The following is a 21,281-nucleotide window of genomic DNA, read 5'->3' on the forward strand; positions in this document are numbered from 1 at the left end:
AACTACAAGAATCAGATTTTTACACAGATCTGAATTGTTTTATACATTCAAACCAATATAAATGGTATGAGCCATAATATTTTTCCCTTTTAGTGTGCATGTAGGGGCAGTGAAGTCTGCTCAACAACAAAACAAAAAAAAAACATTAGATTATTTATTAGATTTTATTACATCTATGTAAACACACATTTTCACTAGGGCTTTGTGGATGAAATCAAAACATGAAACCGATTTGCTTAATCAAGAATGTAAGGGGAGGAAAAAACTGTTAAAAACATTGGATATATTACTAATCAATAACATGTATCAAAAGCCACCCAGAAACTCAAACAACAGATCATTGTAAACCGGGGTGGGGGGGGGGGGGGGGGGGGGGGGGTGTATCCAGCATTTCAGCATCACTGATATGGCACCTGTATCCCGACCATTGGCCCAGCACCTCGTCTCCCATAATGTCTATAGGACTGGTCATCCGGTCTACCTCGGCTAGAGTAATCTTTTCGCCCACGGTAGCCCCGGCCTCGATATCCTCCTCTGTCATCTTGGCCACGTCTTCCTCCACTTCTGTAGGCCTGGCTGTAGAAGGACTGGGGTTGTCTGAGATCGACATTGTGAATCTCCATCTCTTCAATGGACCAATTGTCATCGGGAGAATATGCGTGGATGAGGCGGGAAGGGTCTTCTGCAAATTGTCCAGCATGGGGGCTATTTGCGTAGACTCCCCCATGTCTTCCTAAGCTCCCATTGGCTGGAGAGGTCAATCCTGCCATGTCTCCTTGCATTTGGCTGAACTGAAAAGGCTGTACAACAGGACAAGCTCCACCAAAGGGTTGCATTGTGGCCATTGAAACAGGAATATCTACAGGCTTGAATTCACCAGCACTCAACTGAGGTTGTCCTCCGGGAAAGCCAGAGATCTTCTGCAAGGACCCATACTGGGGGTTCATAGACCTCTGGCAATTTTCTTGACCTCTGTCCATTGTGGGTGGAGCAAATGACAAGACATCCATCCGACCATGGTTTAAGGCTTCATGAGGCATTCGTGGAGGCGGCATGTGATGGTACCCAACAGATGATGGAGGATACATCTGATTCCCCTGAGGTGGACAGGGTGGCGCTGAAAAATGCACTTGAGGGGCAGCTGGGTATGTCCCAGCATAGGCACTTGGACCAGAAGAAGCTGACCAGGGCATAGGTGGTCTTGGTGGCACCTGCACTGGAACGGATGGAGGATGATGATGATTATTATTGTACCCTCCTACCTCTATAGGACCAACAGGACCACTATTAACTGCTACAGGTGTGACGGGAGCATGGCTCTCCAATGAGGTGTCAGGGTTGGAGCTCAAACTCCGAGGAGGAGAAGGGATTTCTGGTTGCCATGAAGTCATTGTGGGGTTAGCAGGAGATTCAGATGAAGGAGGTGGCCCTCTAAGGTTCATTTGATAGGCTTGGTTCAGTGGACCCAGATAAATGATGGGAGGAAACATTGGCTGAGAGTATGCCTGAGGAAATAGGGAGACATTACACTTCTATGTAATTCCATAAACAGCAGCCGCGTTTCCATTACAGATTTGCACAAAATTTTCGTGATTTTGTTCTGAAATGCGAAATGATAGCGTTTCCATTAACCGATGTTATACGACTGATACGTATTTTTTTCACTTGTGGCAATTCATTCCAGAAATCATGCCGACGGATGTTGGTAGGTTTGCGTATAGCCTATCCCAGCCCCCGCACTCGCTATTATTTTTAATCGAAGGAGACGAAACCATGCTATCCAAGCATTAATGGCAAGGAAAGCCCCTTATACTTGGGAGCAGCCACATGAGAGGTGTTTTTGGGTGTTTCTCCCTCCTGCCTGAATGCCAGCCAAACTCGGCCCCGCCCACAACATCTGAGGTCTGGAAGTTCAGTCTGGACTTGATCTGTTGTAGAGCAATATGTTTGAACCAGAGCTGTTCGGACCAATGAAATCATCAGGACGGGCTTTATACGATGATGGACAGATGATAAACAGTAACGTAATCATCCTTGTCAACAAAGAGCGCTTGGGTTGAATTCGTTCTAATCCTAAACGGAGAACTTGTTCATATATGCATTCACCCTTTACTATTTCTCTCAAAAATGGTGATTGTGTTGGTTGTGTTTCCTTAAATTCTTTTTATAACACCAGCAAAGATTGTTTACACTCATCATCTTCTTCTACTTCTTCCAGCGTGCGTGTAGTGTAGTTCTGTTGACAACTATGTGTCGCTCAACATACGCACTTACTCTGTTGCTCTGATTGGTTGTAAGTCAATCCAATTAAGCGCAAAGGCATTTTCTTTCCTGGTTTGGCTGAAACACCCCATAATCACAGCCCAGTAGAGCAGTATCAAACTCACATTCTGACTAGAGTCTGAGTATGACAACATCAGGCTACCTCCTGTCTGCTTCTAGGTCTTGATAAATTGTAGCATTTCTTTGTTGTTAAGAATCCAGTATTACCATAATTCTTTTGTCTTTTGAGTTTAATAAAGAAGTCTCGTCTTCTGTACAAACATACCACACCTTCTTTAAAGAATGATCAAATTTTACATACCCCAGGTGCAGACTGATCTCATGAAATGGCATATGTATGATACGCCAATTCGTATGTCATCTATCAAGACTAGGGCTGCACGTTTTCAAGTTTTTCATTGACCGTTAACCGAGGCCCTTAGCGGTTAATACTCAGTTAACCATAGTGTGCGTCAGGGTTATTTTTAGTTTATTCATTTGACGGCCGCCATCTCCGTAGTGAACGCGCCTATAGAGAGAAATGCACATCATGGATTACATAATCAGAGAGTAGCCTATTTCTTTTCGTTTTAAATTGTTAAAGACATTTCAAGCTTTCTTAAGATATATTTCATGTCTGTGAGGCCTACGCTGAGTTTCGTTAAATTAGGATGAGATGCGCTCCAGTTCACGAGCAATGCGAGTGGCCGCGAGGGCGCCTGCATGATTAGGGCATGTAGTAAAATATGCAGCCGAGAACGATTCACTCAGCGTTTGACTCGCGCGGCTGAGTCTCTCCCGGCAGAGAGTTCAAGCATCTGTGGACTCGTTCCTTCAGCTCTGGCCATCTTGCTTTCAGTCCGCGATTAGCTTTTTTGTTTTCTTCATTACAGTTAAAGTAACCTCTGCTTTTCTCTAGTCATTCACAAGTTTCTCACTTCAAACTTTCTTTCTTCTGCTCCGTTATGCACAGCGCTCGCGGCTCCCGCTCTACTTCTGCCCTAATGCGACTTATAGTCCAGTGCGACTTATGGTATTTTCCTCTTCATGACGCATATTTTGACTGATACGACTCATACTCCGGAACGACTTATAGCCTGAAAAATGCGGTAAGCACTGCATTGCAATACTTGCATTTTGCCCCGTCACTCTCATTTTACAGTGCTCCCACGCTGTACTTTTCTTTGCCCGCTTCATTGCCCGCTTAGAAAGCTGGTCATGACTTCTTCTTGTGGATATTACAAATGTCTGGGAGTGCTCTGACGGTCTCTAGGGGTGCAAAAATATATTACAACTAAATTCAAAGCACGTCATTGATGCCACTTAACAGAGAAAAATGTTTCACTCGGTTACGCAATTTTTAACGGTTAATCGGTTAACCATGGATACGCCTAATCAAGACGCATAATCGCTTTTTAGTGTGTTTATCAACACCATTTTATTCTATCCCCCAACACTGCCCCTGCACCTAAACCTACCCATCACAAGAAACATTCAGCATTTTTACATTTTCAAAAAAACATAATTTAGTATGTTTATAAATCCCTTTACCTTACACACACACACACACACACACACACACACATAATGGTTCGTTTCGGCGTAGACTTTCACGTGGAATCACACGGCGTAGACATACACGCGGAGATGATGGTTTGTTTCGGCTTAGACATTCACGCCGATAGCTCAAAATGTGTACAGATAACATGCCACTTGGCTTTAGAAAGTGTCGTGTATGTTTACACAGTCATGATGTCATGTTACCATGTGACTGTTTCCATTGCAGTTTCGCGAAATATTCTTCTTCCCGAATTGCCTGAAAAACCACCTCATGCGAGCGTAAAAACTTGTTTGTGATATACGGGACCTTTTGCAAAAATGACATTTCCATTGGCCGTATTTTAAGTTCACAATTTCAATTTGTGCAATTTAAAGGGTAATGGAAACGCAGCTAATGATAGCCATTAATGAAGCAACAAATGCAAAGAAGAATTCTCAAAACTCTACCTTGACACCGAGGTTGAAGAAGAACTTGAGGACATTGATATCTGAAATATTACATAAGCATTTCAAAGATTAAAATTCATTATATTGAGGATAACACTCATTTACCTGCCATTTAGCCCTGAATAATGGGCTACTGAGAGGATCTTGTAATGCCAGGTCAATGGTTTTTAGAGGTATATCAGATCTCTAGAGTTTTCATTACCTTGTGGTAGGTCTTCTCCTTTTTGGGAGAGGGAAAAGTTAGGCAATGGTTCCACCTCTCCCTTCTCGTTCAGGGGGAATCCTGGATAAACTGGGTCCTGAAGGAGCTGAGACCATTGGAGATGAGGATAATGGATTTGTTGGGGTTGGGATGGGGGGTCAGGAGCAGGTGCTACACCTGGCGGCCAAAAGATGCTCTGTGAGAACTCGGTTGAGTTTACTAGAAAGTCAACATTTGCAACCAGATGTACGTGATGCATTTCAAGCAAGGTCATGACTGAGTTTGACCTTCATTGCACAAAACTTACCAGAGGACGGTATGGCCGATGTTTCACAGGGTTGTGGATCTGATGCATTGCATGATGATTGAGGTAAGTCTGGAGGTGGAGCAGCGGCAGGAACAGATGAAGGGGAGATGGAGGGGGCAGGAGCTTGGGGAACAGGGATTGATGTCATAGTGGTACGAGGATCGACAGTCTTTTGGGCAGTCGGTGGAGCACCAATGGGAAGGGTGGTAGAAGGCGCTTTTGGGGTATCTAGTATAGGGGCAGCTGCCGGAGCTTGGCTAGAAACAGGTATTGCAGAGGCGGGCAAGAGGGGTGGAGTGGAAATAAAAGCTGATGGGGCGGTTTGAATGGATGGGGTGGATTCAATAGGGGCATCTGGGATTGAGCCAAAAGACGCCAGAGCAGTGCGAGTTGGGATAGCAGCAGGTAATTGGACAGGGGTGATCTGAGATGCAACCAAGGTATTCTGAGATGGTGCTTGATTAGGCTGGGAAATAAGTTCAGATGTGGGGAGCGCTGTGGTAGGCACTGGGGCAGTTTGCAATGAGGGCTGGGTAGGTTTTAATGCAGACGCAGCAGATTGAATAGTGGCAGGGGTGGGAACTGAGACTGCTGCCACAGATATGGGCTGTGAAGGGGCTAAAGTGGACACCAGGGCAAACTGACTGTTGTAAGGGCTTCGAGCAATGCTATTCTTGGGTTGATTAGGGCTCTTTTTAATTGCCTCAGGAGCAGGCTTATCAAGACTAGGGGCGGAGGAAGTAGCAGATGAAGTCTGAGATGAAGATGGGACTGTTTTTGGGCCAGCAAAGATAACCGCAGGAGGTAGAGACGGAGAGACAGGCACGGGTTTCTCTTTGATTGTTGGTGAAGGTCTCTGCACTGGTTCCTCAGAAACCACTGTATTCTAGAGACAATATAAACCAGTGACTGGTTAGGACAAAGAATTTAGATTAACATGGAAAAGACAGGATATATTACTTGTTTTTTTTGCAGTAAATTTGGACATGTTGACAACAACACTTTCTAGTATCCTTGGTCATATCTTGTTGAAAATATTTCCCCCCCAAAGTTAGTTTATGTCATTGAAGGCAGTTATCATCACGATGATTTCATTTCAAGTGTTCAGTTTTAAAATAAGTTTAGTTTAATTTAGTTATTTGATAAAAACGGGTTGTGTGACGTCATGATTGACAGCTGAGATCGACGGCTTCTCTGAGTGAAGTTGTCACTGAGGCACTAACAGACTTTTTCCAGGATTTTTGGGAGCAGATTGGAGCTTTAGCTTTAATTTCTACATTTCCATAACTGTTTATTTCTCACCAACATAATTAATTGTTCTGCATCTGAGAGTGTGGGCGGGCTTTTGATATCGCGACTGTACTTCCTGCTCTCTACTGCGCAGACTCGGTCCCAAGATGTCAGCGCCGTGCAGGCCGCCTGAAAGCTTTAACTCTGGCAAGCGGAAACGGATGATGTCGAGTCCATATTTTTTTACGGTCTATGGTTTGTGCGTGAGTGCGTGGAGGTTAACCCTGGGGCTACCCAAGAGGTGTTTCACGGCCCCTGCTCCTTAAATACTTAAAGAGTGGAGTAGCATTGTTATGTTACATTGTTACGCCGGCTTCACACTGCACGCGTAAGCAGGGCGTAGGCAGCGCCGAAGCAGCGCGTGTGTAAAGCAGTAGTAGCGTGCACACTTTTTGCTTTCACACAGGCAGCGTTTGTCGCGCGCAGTTGTCACGCGCAGTTGTGTAGAGAGTACTCTATAATGGATACGTTTGCATTTCTCTTTAATGTATTTGAAATGGGAATAAAGCAAAGATTTATTATGAAGCTAATTTTATTTAAAAAAATCGTTTCACTTGTTTCTGATGTTTTTTTTATTTAGTTCAGTGCGAGTTGTTGATAGAAGAAAGGCCATCGCACTATGTCCATGAAAAGCACACTGCTAAAAAGAGAAACTTCAGGAAATTGTCTTGAAATATTGGATTGGCATCAAATTTACATGCATTACCCATCATAAACCTCTTAAAGATAATTCATAAATGACTGTAATAACTAAGAGGAAACTTCTTAATGATATATTGTAGGCTAAATGAGCAAATTATCTAAAAATGTTTTTTAAATGACAAAATAACGCACATCATAGTCTATCTACATGTCTATCCTGTATGTGTGCTATATTAATGTGTGTATATTCTATTTACCTATCCATATTTAGTTGTTCGTTTGTGAGACAACGAAAGATTGTCAAAAACACTTTAAAATGACTTCCCATCAGCACCCAGAGCCGCTCACGCTCACCAACTTCCTCCCATGCTTTCATTCACTTGCAAGTCTTTATAAAGCAAATTGTGTGGATCATAGAGAACTGTGTGCTTCTCAACCTCCACGATGAGACGAGTGCCGTCCATTACTGTCTTTCCAGGACAGGTGCACTCTGAAGAACACTGCCTGTGACACCACGTGCTTTTGTTTATCGTTTCTGTTTTTATGCCAGCATATAGTTATCATATATACATAATTTGATTCATATTTAATTTAAGCTAAACTGGCATACATTATTTAAAATTAGTTTTGTTGTTCAGGCAAAAACTTATGGCAGTGACTTCGGTTTTTGTGTAGAACTTTTTATTCCCACAGTGCCGGATGTCATATGGTGACTGAGAAACACACGGAACACTTCACTAAATTATTTCATGGTTAAATGTGTTATTTTTCATGTTAACCAGGTTAATTTTGATCAGAACAATGCACTGTGGCTTTAATTCATCGTGAGCAGCGCGTCAAAAATAGAGCCGGCGCCGAAACGATCGCGGCACTGCCGCTTCTACTCTGCTCCTGCTACGCGCCGCTGCGCTGCCTCTTCTGCCGGTGTGAATGCACTCATCTGTTAACATGAGCGCCGAAAAAAATACGCGCTGCTTACGCCCTGCTTACGCGTGCAGTGTGAAGCCGGCATTATAGTACAAAGAACTCCTTCTGTGCATTCCCTTTCATTCTTTCTGGTTCAGCAACATACATTTGAAAACTTAAGTAACGTTTGTGTATATTGTGTTGCTGACATAAAAAAGTAGTCATAATTCTTATTATTAAATACCTCCTGTTGCAGATTTATATAAATAAATAAGTTAAAAAAAGGTGAATAAATAAAAAAATGTTTTTTTTTACTGTTATTTTACTGTGTTTTTTGTTATCTTTATTATTGACAATTATGCCCGCTGTTGCAAATTTGCAACATACCAACATTTCCAAAATGTATTTGTTGTGCAAAAGTGAAATTGATAATCTCAACATTATTTACCATCTACTTAAAGGCAAAAACACACATAAAACATTTTTTTATAAACAGCTATATAAATTCAGGCGTTAAGGGGTTAAAAACACGTTGAGTACCAAATGACACACTAACCACTATGCACTTATACTATGTAAGCAACTGTGTATTGTATTACTTTTCTAACGTTATTTTGTCATTCAGAATCTGAGTCTGCCGCTTGCAAATCGGGACGCATCTACAGTATGTCAACAGTTTAAACAAAGCCATAAATAATAAATAGGCCTGAATTGGTTTAGTGGTGTAAATGACCCAATGTAACTCACCCCATGTTTTTCTTCAGTGGCGATCTTCTGTCTTTGTACAGGCCTCTGGGACGTTTCTAAAAGCCGAAAAGCAAAATAAATGATTCCATTCATAAATAAAAATATGGTAAGCCATATTATCAATGTCAGGGCAATGCACAATTTGTTTTTTAAAAGTGACTGTCCATTGTGCTGTATATTTCATCTTATTTATAGAAATATATTATTAAAGATGCAAGTATTTTAAGGTAGGGACATCAGCCTAGAAATTTTTCAGCCAGCTAATTTGTTAAACGTGGATATAAAGATGGCGGAGCGTCACTGCTCACCTGTCTCTGAGACAAACTCCTTCTGTTCCTTCTTCCGAGAGCCTCTCCTTTCCCCTCCTTTCTTTACGACCTCACCAACAGGGACCTAAGGTCAGAGGAAACTACTATAGTACAAATACACGCATTTGCATCTTTTTGTCATTAAGCGAAGTACTTTACACAAGTACTGAAATACTAAAGTACTGAACTGAATAGCGAATTGAGCTGAATAATGCCACTATTGAGTTTCTTTAAAGCAGAATTTCATATTTAATGAAGCTTGAGTAGTTGATTGTGTTATTTTCTTATTACTGTAAAGCTACTCTGGAAAAAAATCTGTATTGAATAAAGCGCTATATAAATAAAGGTACTTAAAATCAGATAAAATCAAAAAGTACAGATAAAATCAGAGTGAATTGTGTTTCAAGTGAATGAAATATGACCCTAATTAACTTAATAAATGTCTCTTTGTAAATGCATATTATTCAGAAAATTTGAGAGAGTAGTTCTGTCAAGTCGATTAATTTTATAACATTTATTTTCCCCAATGACAATGTTTTTTTCTGCAGACATAACTACGGAAATGGGGCGTGAAAAAAAAACATTAACCAATATTATCATAACAATAATATGACCATGCTTCTGAAAATCTAAGTCTTGCCAAACATTATTTCCACCCAAATATCACGTTTCACTACACAGAAGGTAAATGCATTTTCCGCACCGTTTGAGGGCTTGTTCCGAGCAAGGGGAAGTTGTGCTCGTCTTTGTGCAGAAGCTCCAAAACGACGCTCTCCACCTCCTCCTCTGGAGGAACACACACAGGACTGCTGCGCTGATCGGACCGTCTGCAAACACATCACACCAGCAGATTTACACCTCAAATCAAGTGTCTTCAGAAGCCACAAAATGCGATAAATTAAAATGAATGTGTGTGATAACTTTAAATATAAGCCAGCACACCTGAGCTTGTTCCGCCCAGCTGCCTGCTCATCTTGGACGGCCTGCGGAGGCCAGGAGTGTTGCTTATGCACTCGACCGCTGGACGCAGACTGAGGCGGCGCTTTGTTTGGCTTCCGATTTCCTCTGTTTTCCCATTCTGCAAAGAGAAACCGAGACAGTAAGTGTGTGTGTGTGTGTGTGTGTGTGTTGATGTCACTCAGGTACGTTTTTGGTTTGGAGAGAACGTACCGGAGGGCGGCTGTGAAACGTTGCTTGGTATGCTATGTCTTTTGCCCCTCTCTGACACCGCCTGCCACGACGGAGGCTCTTCAGATGGAAGACGCAAACTCAACAACGGCACAGTTTGTCTAAACACACAAACACATACATAAGGATGATTAATATATGAATATTGTATATAAAAATAACATTTAAAATATTTTTTTTTAGGGCTGAGAATATACATTTTCGTAAAAACTACAGCTCTGGTAAAAATGAAGAGACCACTTAACAATGATTTCTCTTAATTTTTTCCAGAGCTTTATTTGTTCTGGTCTTAAAGATGCTTTCTTTAAAAAAATTAAATCAATAAAATAAAAGTGACAAAATATTTTTAATCACAGAATTTCCATGTTATTGCCTCTTGATTAATGGAAATCTAAAAAATTATAAATTGACAAATAAAAAAAATATACATATGTAATTATTTACATGGGGTAATTAATCGCAAAAATTTGTCTGAGAAATTACCCCCAAATGATCATTTAAAGTCATTATTTTGTTATGTGACAAAATTACTAAATAAATCTTAGGAAAAAAAATGTTTTTAATTCAACAGAATTTGTTTTGCGAACCTTTAGGCTTAAACAGCCATGAGGGTGAGTAAATGATGACAATTTAAATGTTTGGGTAAAATATACCTTTAATATATCTTTAATATCGAATCTTTAAAATACATATTTAAATATTCAAATTAAACTAAAACTGCCAGTAGGTGGCGGTAAATGTCTAAACGAGCAAGTCATTGAATCATTCACTCGATTCGTTCGAACGTCTGATTCATTCAGAAGCGAAACACCACTGTGTGTTGCTCAGAGACACACAACACTTCTGCTCTGGCTTTATAAAGAATTTTTCACTGGCAAAATTGAGCAAAAACAGACAACATACAAAATGGTAAAAAAAAGTATTGAGTCTAATATATAACAATATTAACTTCTTATTTATCGAAAAGTTGTATAGAATCATTATATTTGGGACAAAAATGGCATTTGTGTGATATTGCGTTTGTTACTCGTGTGAAATTGCTTAACTATATAATAAGATACAAATATAAGACAAAATATATTTTTTGCCCTGATAGCTTGAATTTTAGGGTCATTCTAACTACATAGGCTTCATCAAGCAGTGAGATGTTGCTCAACAGCACGGCAGAGATGAATAAACAGACCTGAAACAACCTTTCGTGACATTTGAATTATCCGGTGTAATGTGAACGAGTTTCTTCTAGTAATAATGTGTACTGAGCCGCTCTAAGATGTGCAGCAGAAAACATTGATTTTACAAGTCGCATACGCACGCTTTCATAGGCAGGTAAAATGATCAACATTAAAACTAAGTCAGACTCAAGTCTTCAGCTATGTATAAAATCCAATACTACTGCCCTTTGTAAAGTACATACTGCTATAATATACACTATATTGCCAAAAGTATTGGGACGCCCCTCCAAATCACTGAGTTCAGGTGTTCAATCACTTCATGGCCACAGGTGTATAAATCAAGCACTAGGCCTGCAGACGCTTCTACACACATTAGTGAAAGAACGGGTCGCTCTCAGGAGCTCAGTGAACTCAAGCGTGGTACCGTGATAGGTTGACACCTGTGCAATAAGTCCATTCCTGACATTTCCTCACTACTAAATATTCCACGCTCAGCTGTTAGTGGGATTATAATAAAGTGGAAGTGATTGGGAACAACAGCAACTCAGCCACGAAGTGAAATCCCAGAGCGGGGTCAGCGCATGCTGAGGGTCACACCGTGCGGAAGTCGCCAACTTTCTGTAATAGCTATAGTCAATAGCTCCAGACTTCTGTGTCCTTCAGATGAGCTCAAGATCAGTGTGTAGAGAGCTTCATGGAATGGGTTTCCATGGCCGAGCAGCTCATCCAAGCCTTACATCACCAAGAGCAATGCAAAGCGTGGGATGCAGTGGAGTAAAGCAGCCGCCACTGGACTCTAGATCAGTGGAGACGTGTTCTCTGAGTGACCAATCACGCTTCAGTCTGACAATCCCATAGACGAGTCGGGGTTTGGTGGTTACCAGGAGAACAGGACTTGCTTGACTGCATTGTGCCAAGAGTAAAGTTTGGTGTGGGGTTATTATGGTATAGGGTTGTTTCTCAGGGGTTGGGCTTGGCCCCTTAATTCCAGTGAAAGGAACTCTTAATGCTTCAACAAGACATTTTGGACAATTTCATGCTCCCAATTTTGTAGGAACAGTTTGGGGATGGCCCCTTCCTGCTCCAACATGACATGACAACCCAGCGCTGGCTCATAAAGACATGGATGAGTGAGATTGGTGTGGAGAATCCTGAGCTCAACCCGATAGAACAGCTTTGGGATGAATTAGAGCGGAGACTGAGAGCCAGGCCTTCTCGTCCAACATCAGTGCCTGACCTCACAAATGAGTTTCTAGAAGAATGGGCAAAAATCCCCATAAACACACTCCTAAACCTTGAGGAAAGCCTTCCCAGAAGAGCTGAAGCTGTTAGAGCTGCAAAGGGTGGGCCGACTCCATATTAAACCCTACGGATTAAGAATGGGATAGCATTAAAGGTCAAGTGCATGTAAAGGAAGGAGTCCCAAAACTTTTGGCAATATTGTATATAATGCGTATTGCTTAGTTATTATTATTATTATTATTACTTTTATTTGAGACAGGGACAGTGCACAATAAAAACATTAGCCTTGTTTATAACGAGAGATGCATTGCACCGGGTTTTAGCAAAATGCTATTTTCCACCCGTAGTCCCTGGGCAGGTAGAAATAGAAACATACAATAAATTAACAGTTACTAAAATAGTTGTGCACAATATCAATTACAGAGTTTTAAATACACACATTTCAACATCATTAAAACAATGTACCCCCTCCCACCACCCTTTCTAAATAAATATGCCTCCTCCCTCCTTCACACACACTCACTCCACTCACTCCACTCACTCCACTCACTCCACTCACTCCACTCACTCCACTCACTCCACTCACTCACTCACTCCACTCACTCACTCCACTCACACACTCACTCCACTCACACACTCACTCCACTCACACACTCACTCCACTCACACACTCACTCACTCACTCACACACTCACTCACTCACTCACACACTCACTCACTCACTCACTCACTCACTCACTCACTCACTCACTCACTCACTCACTCACTCACTCACTCACTCACTCCACTCACTCACTCACTCACTCCACTCACTCACTCACTCACTCACTCACTCACTCACTCCACTCACTCACTCACTCACTCACTCACTCACTCACTCACTCACTCACTCACTCACTCCACTCCACTCCACTCCACTCCACTCCACTCCACTCACTCACTCACTCACTCACTCACTCACTCACTCACTCACTCACTCCACTCACTCCACTCACTCCACTCACTCACTCCACTCACTCACTCACTCACTCACCTCACTCCACTCACTCACTCACTCCACTCACTCCACTCACTCCACTCACTCCACTCACTCCACTCACTCACTCACTCCACTCACTCACTCACTCACTCACTCACTCACTCCACTCCACTCACTCACTCACTCACTCACTCCACTCACTCCACTCACTCCACTCACTCCACTCACTCACTCACTCCACTCACTCCACTCACTCCACTCACTCCACTCACTCACTCACTCACTCACTCACTCCACTCACTCACTCACTCCACTCACTCACTCACTCCACTCACTCCACTCACTCCACTCACTCCACTCACTCACTCCACTCACTCACTCCACTCACTCACTCCACTCACTCACTCCACTCACTCACTCCACTCACTCACTCCACTCACTCACTCACTCACTCCACTCACTCCACTCACTCACTCCACTCACTCACTCCACTCACTCACTCCACTCACTCACTCCACTCACTCACTCCACTCACTCCACTCACTCCACTCACTCCACTCACTCACAAATGTCTACAAATTTGCTGTAACAACATCCAATTTCTTGTGAGATTTGGTGTTATTTGGTGAGTATCTGACAGTGATGAAACTGACGTGTTTTTTATCATGAATTTTAAGAGCACTTTTATATAATGATTCGAGTGGTTTTATGGCTGTTTTACATGCTTGAGACCAACTTGTCTTGCAATAAAAAAAGATGTTTTTAAAAAAGTTTTTTTAATAATGTTCTCTGCTTGTATACTGCACATTCATAGACCATGACCAGTATACATACTGCATACTATTTTTCAAAAACAGTAGGTAGTGTATCCTGAACATAACCACAAGTCTCTGAAAATACCTACACACATATATAGTGATGAATAGAAACACATACTGTCTGTTGAGTTCCTCAATAAACACAGTGACTGGCCCATTGTCAGGACTGACTTCCCGAACATAAGCGTTATAGAAGCGATTACTGCCACTCAGCTGCACCTGAGAAAGACAGAGAAAACTTAAATCGCCTGTATTAAAAGCAACTTAAGTCTTCGAATGCCTTTTAGAAGTGTAAAGCACTGCTAACCTTGCACTTGTCTCCGATAGAGTACTGCATTCCTGCGGCCATGCAGAAATCTCGCTGCTGCTGAACTAAACGCACAAAGTTAAATAAAATAGGATTTAATTGAGATAATCAAGATGCAAACTATATTTCAAAACAGTAACAAAAAAAGTAGATGTACTTCGTTTAGAGCGGAGCCACACATCATACTCCACGTTCCTGTAGAGGGCGGGGTTTAGGGACTTTTGCACCTTAGTGGACAGAAGGCCACGCCCCCTTCCACGAGAGCCCCTCCCACGACCCTATAGCACAAACAGAGCTGTTAGTAAAATATATCATCCTACGACGTCAGTCTCATTGAAAAAACCTGATATTTCAATCTTCAAGAGAGAGTAAATCACCCTCGACGGCTGTCTGACGTTCATCCCATTGGTTGTCTTTTCTCTGCTTTCACTAGACCTAGTAAGACCAAATACACACACACCAACATTCATTAAGACTTTGCTATGCACTTAAGCCTATGGATTAAGATATGCCAAAACTAGTCCGATATAGGTATCATCGCTCATTAAAAATGTGCACAAAAAAAACAAGTCTCATGTAAAAGTCGCAAACACGAACCAGAACTCGTCTTCCTCCAGGTCAGACTCTTCACTGCTCTTGCATTCTTCTGAGTCGAGTTTATCTCGTCCTCTTCCTCCTTTCACACACGACCCTAAAGCGCCGCGGTCGGCGCCACACACTCGATCATACAGCATCTCGTACAGGATCGCTAGAGGTGGAGAAACGGTGTCATTCTGATACTGGAAGCATACCGCAGCATTATATCACTGGATAAAGAAGAAACACTCACACTGACATACAGCAGCACTTTTCTCAAAAGACTGTGGGTAAACACTGTCATAATGGTTTCCATTGAGGAAGCACAGTCGCACCTGACAGAGAGAGGGGGGGGGGGGGGGGGGGGGTTCTGTTCATTAAAGCTCAAACTTTAACACAACTGTAACTAGAACTAGAGATATTTGAGTGTTATGGCCATTGCATTTTTTAAATAATCGTGCATGAATGCATGTCTGCACCTTATCAGGGAAGCCATTCTCTGTGATGTTAACAGGCGGATTATCAGGCTCCTGGAAAATAATGAAATCATGCCTGGAAGAAACAAACATCACACCATAAGAGATGCTAGTAAACAAACAGTTTAGACTATAGAGTTAACATTTGTTATTAAAAGTAAAGCTGCTATTGTTGTGACACTAATGCACTGTTCACAATGACAAACAATGTTTTGTTTAACAGAAGTCATTTGATTTCAATGCAATGTAAGGTTGTCGAGAAATGCAACAAAGCTGAGAATTGTTTAACTTTATGCAAATGAGCAGCAAATTTCTCATGATCCATCTGGCCAGAGTAGACCAATCATAACAGACTGGACCATCTGACCAATCAGAGCAGAGTAGACCAGTCCAGTCTTTTAGGATTATCTGACCAATCAGAGTGGAGGTGGCTCTCTGAAAGGCAAAGTTTAGAGACAGACTCTTTTATCAAACCATTTCAGACACTGTGAGAAACTTTGGATGGATGTAAACCTGTTGTAGGAAACTCCAAAAGCAAAATCCTTTAAAATAAGTCTATAAAATAGCATAATAAGTGCACCTTTGAAGAAATCCATGTTACTTTGGCCAGGTTCATTGTTTTATATGCTTTCTCTGATATATATTTATCTTGGCCCACATGCAGGAATGCGTTTTTTTTTAAATATATATATATGCATGAAAACTGCATCAGAAATCGAAAGCTTTCATTTAATTCACGCACTGATAATCTTGTTCATCATATGATGGATTTACATACAAACACTTTTTCCCCTCTAAGATCATTTATAGCAACAAGAAAACTGAATCATTGTCAAATGTAAAATTTTGCATACTAGCTTGTCTGGCTATCTAGCCTGGAGGCCAGCCGAACTCAGCCCTGCCCACAAAAATGTTTAGGTCGGGCAGTTCGGTCTGGCCTCGATCCATAGAGGAGTAATTATCCCCGAACAGAAACTGTTCGGACCAATGAAATCATCAGGGCGGGCTTTAGCCGATGACGGACAGATGATCAACAGTAACGTAATCATCACGTCATCAAAGGAGCTTGGGTTATATTGATCGAATCCTAAACGGAGAGCTTGTTTGTATCTGCATTCACCATCACAATTTCTCTCAGAAATGATGATCATGTTGTGTAAGTATTCTGTGTATCATTCAATTCTTTTGTTTTTTTTACAACACCAGCAAATATCGTGTAGTTCAGCACGCGTGCAGACAGGGTTGCCAAGTTTTTCCAATAAAACCCGCCAACTACTAGCCCTAAACAATAGCTTCTCGGGGGGGTTCTCCGGGAAAAAAATGGCGTTTGGGGGGTAAAATGTGTGTTATTTTGGCAAGGTTGCTGCTAAAATTCACACTCATGGGTCTATATATATCACATAATAGTCGCTTCAACCCGCGGACATAGAAAACAACCCGTGAAAATAAAACACGGAATTGGCAACACAGTGCAGTTGAGCTCTGTTGACGGCGCTTCGTTGCTCTGATTGGTTGTAGGTCTATCCAATTGATGTCTTTCCTGTTTCGGTTGAAACGCCCCATAATCACAGCCCAATGGAGCATCAGACTCATATTCTGACTAGAATTGATTATAACCACGTCAGGCTACTGGCTATCACCGAACCAAGCTCAATTTAAGATTGAACATTGGTCTGGGGAGTCTGCTCTGTATTTTCTCCAGCACAAGAGGTGTGATAAAGGAGCATTATTAAAATGACTCTGTACGCAATTGGATAGTCCTTCAACCAATCAGACCACAAGAAGCGTGATAAACGGGCACGACCCATCACTTCTCTATCTGTCATCGTGTTAAACTCGCCAATAGTGCGCCAGGTGGATAAGCCAGTCTGTGATTGCTTCCCACAAAAGTGTAACAGAAGCAGTAGAAATTATTGTACAGGTTTCCAGACTGAGTTGCCGGGCAAAATTAAATTGCCGGAAGATCCAAGAAGTCCTCACTGCAGCCTGTAGCACGATGACGTACTGGATCAGATCCAACACGTACTGGACGCGCATGCGCGGTGGTTTCATTCACAATTCGATGATGTCACATACGCATGCGCAGTAGAGTCTTGGGGACATCATTGAATGCACAGCAGAGTTTGCTGGATAGATAAATACTCAAACCACTCGCGCAAAAACAATGATTAATAACATGCTCACGCCATCATGTGTAGGCTACTGGTATTTTAAGTTCTTTACAGATCGTGTTGATCATGTACAGCGAAACTATGATAATTGAAGCATCACATTTATGAAAAGATGATTTATTCATCAATAATTACTTAATACTATTTATTAGTACTCAGTGTTGTACCTGAACGAGTTCATTGAACTCGTTCATATTTTGGGCGAACGTGAACTGAACGTGCTGTATTACTGCCTGATGAATGTTACTGTGAACTCGTTCATTCTGGTGTCTGTGAACGGCACGCTCTCTCAGGTTAACTTCGTTCAATAGGGTGCCAGATTTCTATAGAGCCTTCCAGGCGAAATCCCGGCTAAAACACACCGTAAACAGGTCTTAATATGTCAATTGGAAAAACACTCAATTTGGCAACACTAGCCACCAGTGTCGCACCGCCGTCCGCGGCATGCGTGACGTGTCATCAAAACAAAACAAAAAAGGCATGGAGGCGACAGCAGCATGTTGCAAGGAGTATGATCATTTAAAATAATTTTATGACAAGGTCGGTGAGAATGGGAGAAATCTCACTTTTCTGTGCAAACTTTGCCCGCCGGCTTTCAAAAAGAAAATCCGCACTTCAGTTACATCCACAGCAAACCTGAAACGGGTTTTACTATTCATGTAACTTGTTTGTTGAACCTGCCTGGTATATTTTTCCAGGATTCCAATATTCTGTTTTAGCATAAGGACAATGGAAAATTATTAAAACTGAAAAACGTTTGCACCTTAATGATTACTGTCCTGTTTAAAAAAGACCATTCAAGCAGCACGTTTTCCTCATGTTTTTGATATGAAGATAAAATCTGACGCATAGCTTCATTGTTAAAACTGATAAAATAATTGCTGTCTGTGATTCTATATGGGCTGTGGCAATAATTGTGAAAAATAATAGCTCGCAGCAACATATGGAAAAAAAAAAGAACTATGAACTAGTTCGTTTTTGGAACTTAGTGAACTTAGTTCAAAATTTTGTAGTTTGAACTATGAACTGAACTAGTTCATTTTAAAATTTGTGAATTGAACTTTGAACTAGTTCATGTAGAACGTGAACTTTCCCAACACTGTTAGTACTACAACTAGACAGTTTAGAACATCACATACAATATTGATCATACATGTCACTTAAGACTAGCTCATTCGCATAATAAATTAACCCAGAGATCGGCATAACGATCGGCATAACGATCCACCATCCAGTACGTATTAGATCTGATCCAGCAACGTCATCGTGCTACAGGCTACAGCGAGGGGTGTCTCGGAAGATCAGGCTGGGTTTACTCAGTCTACAAACTGGCCATAGCCTGACAAGCCAGACCCACATCAAGATGTTTGGTCTGGAAACTCACCATTGACAGCTCAATCCGAGGGGCGGATAAACGGTTGTCTTTCAAACTCTCTCTGCACGCGATTTGTTTCGGAGAAAAGCTTAACTCCAAGTCTTCCAGAGTCGCGGTCAAAGCTGATTTGAAAGGCTGCCGTTCGCCAGTTTCTGTGTTTACTAGAAGCACGCAAGCGCAACTCGGCCGTCATTATGTTAAGCTCCGCCCACCGACTCTATACAGGATGTGATGTGGCCCGGCAAGAGTTAGGCGAATACAGCTCCGAAGTGTATTGAGAGTTGCTAGACGACACTCACGACAGATTAGATTTGCTGCCGCTAGGGTGCGCCTAGATTTCTAGGCTAAACTGGCCATTCACTGTCAGAGAACAAGACATCACCACAGTTCATGCCACAAAATATGCCGTTAAAATACATAAGCAAATGTAATATTCTCACTTATAGATCTCAGCCAAAACAGTGATCTCCACCTGTCCAACCCAGCTCTAAATGGATGGAGGAATAAAGAAAAAGAGGGTTAAAAATGTCCACATTTTAACATTAAAAGAGTCCAAGCCCAAACTAAAAAAATTAACTAAAGCTAAAGTTTACCTGAGGATCCCGTAAATTCTCCAGGTATTTCTCAAAATCGCCTTCGATAAACTACCACACACATTGAGAAGGAACAAAGACAGGTCAGAGGTCAGCTATGAATGTAAATGTAAAATATGAATATATATGAATGTTAAATGTATTACAATCTCACCAGCTCATAGGTAGATCTGTTCCGTTTCAGATGATTCACACAGGCCGCCCGCACTTTTGTGTGTAAACCCTGACAGTGCAACACCTGTCAAACACACACACACACACACACACACACACCTGTCAGTCTGTATCTATAAAAAAAGATGTCGGCCTTAATCATCCCAATTCAGTTTATTACACTTCATCATTCAGCTTCCATAACCCAGAATAACAGGTTTATCGAAAACACAAAGCACTGAATTCATTCAGAATGCAAACTTCATGAGTGATGATTCAGCAATACTACTCTTCATTATTAATATTAATCACTCTAATGGTTCAGCAATACTTTTAACTCTTCGTTATTAATATTAATCACTCTGATGGTTCAGCAATACTTTTAACTCTTCATTATTTATTTGAATCAATGATGCAGCAGTACTTCTAACTCTTTGAATACTTTAAATTTTAACATTAATAATACAATTCATGTTAATATTAATTGACAAGAATATACAACCGTATCAACCATTGAACATACATTAACAAAAGGGATGTACATTAACATTAACTCAAATTCTTGTTCAAGTTCATCGAACAAATAATCAATACAACACTTGAAACTACATAATAACTTGGTATATTAATGAGTATATGTTGAATGTTTAATAAAGGATATAGAAATTAATAATTGTAGTGAGGCACCTGATTAGTAGAAGTGACTATTAAATAATTTGTGTCCTGCATAATAAACCACAGCCATGTTGTTATTATTATTATTAGTGCAGATGCTAGCATAAACTGCTAGTAGGCTAAAGCTAATTAGCTTCAGAAAAACTAAAAAGTGATTTTGACAAACCGTAGAGCTACAAACCGCGGCATTTAGAGCACAAGTTGTATAAACAAAGGGCAATGCGTTTTACTTCAGAGACTTTGTGTGACATTTTAGATTATTTAAGCATACGGTAAGACACGTTTAAGGCGTATTAGGGACTTTTAAGTGTATTCGTGATTTGTTGGCCGTTTATTAACATAATACAAATCGTGAGACATTATACATTGTGACTGTAAGAATCAGTATCGGTCTTCTGACCTGTTCTGCCACGGCCCGGAACAGACATGACCCATCCTTGGCGATCTTTTTGCGGTAAAAGCCCAGCGAGTGCAGGTAGTCGTCCATGCGGGACTCGTGCGTCCTGTCACCGGCCAGCTGCTGCTGCGCGCCCGCTGATGCCGCCTGGAGCTCCATGACGATCCACTCCAATACAATCCCAATATTTATAACTCTATATCTGAAGCTCGAGTTTGCTTAGCATCCCTGCACTCCAGCAAGCTCTCGTGAATGCTCCTGATGGACTGGATTTACTGGATTCGCGTTTGATTACAGTGCAAGAAAAGTCGAAACTGTTTCTGGTTCAGTCGCTTCCAGCCCTGGATACTTAATCCCAGGTGATCCCGATGCCGTGCAGCAGGTAAATATATAGTTCCTTAAGGCATTATGGCACAACTGAGACAATAAAAGGATCCGAGCGGATCTTTGGAGACACTGGGAGATGTAGGCGAAAAAGAAAGTGAAAC

At 41.4% G+C, this 21,281-nt stretch overlaps 1 protein-coding gene across 2 annotated transcripts; it reads right to left on the minus strand.

Annotated features, from left to right (window-relative positions):
* Window positions 1-364: 364 nt before the first annotated feature.
* On the minus strand, window positions 365-21,281 carry otud4 (OTU deubiquitinase 4). 2 transcript variants are annotated; one of them, XM_067445494.1, is made up of 20 exons: window positions 20,797-21,281; window positions 19,723-19,806; window positions 19,569-19,619; window positions 19,416-19,462; window positions 15,433-15,505; window positions 15,207-15,288; window positions 14,969-15,125; window positions 14,755-14,812; window positions 14,535-14,655; window positions 14,378-14,442; window positions 14,189-14,289; window positions 9,842-9,960; window positions 9,614-9,749; window positions 9,375-9,498; window positions 8,672-8,756; window positions 8,364-8,419; window positions 4,779-5,664; window positions 4,472-4,648; window positions 4,270-4,310; window positions 365-1,505 (listed from the first exon to the last, which is right to left on the minus strand). In XM_067445494.1, the coding sequence occupies exons 1-20, from the start codon at window positions 20,950-20,952 to the stop codon at window positions 399-401; spliced, it is 3,726 nt and encodes a 1,241-aa protein (XP_067301595.1). In that variant the 5' UTR covers window positions 20,953-21,281; the 3' UTR covers window positions 365-398. The 2 variants fall into 2 exon arrangements, with proteins under 2 accessions (XP_067301595.1, XP_067301596.1); XM_067445495.1 differs by having other exon boundaries at window positions 14,975-15,125; window positions 20,797-21,280.

This window comes from Pseudorasbora parva, chromosome 6 (genome assembly GCF_024679245.1).
Source record: "Pseudorasbora parva isolate DD20220531a chromosome 6, ASM2467924v1, whole genome shotgun sequence".
NCBI lineage: Eukaryota > Metazoa > Chordata > Actinopteri > Cypriniformes > Gobionidae > Pseudorasbora > Pseudorasbora parva.

Bases quoted from the DNA above. Each gene is read 5' to 3' on its own strand.
- otud4 (XM_067445494.1), bottom strand. From the start codon at position 20,952: ATGGAGCTCCAGGCGGCATCAGCGGGCGCGCAGCAGCAGCTGGCCGGT. The intron at 15,126-15,206 runs GTGAGTGTTTCT...CTCCACCTCTAG, and splicing joins AAGTGCTGCTGTATGTCAGT to CGATCCTGTACGAGATGCTG. The intron at 14,656-14,754 runs GTGATTTACTCT...TTTGTGCTATAG, and splicing joins ACGTCAGACAGCCGTCGAGG to GGTCGTGGGAGGGGCTCTCG.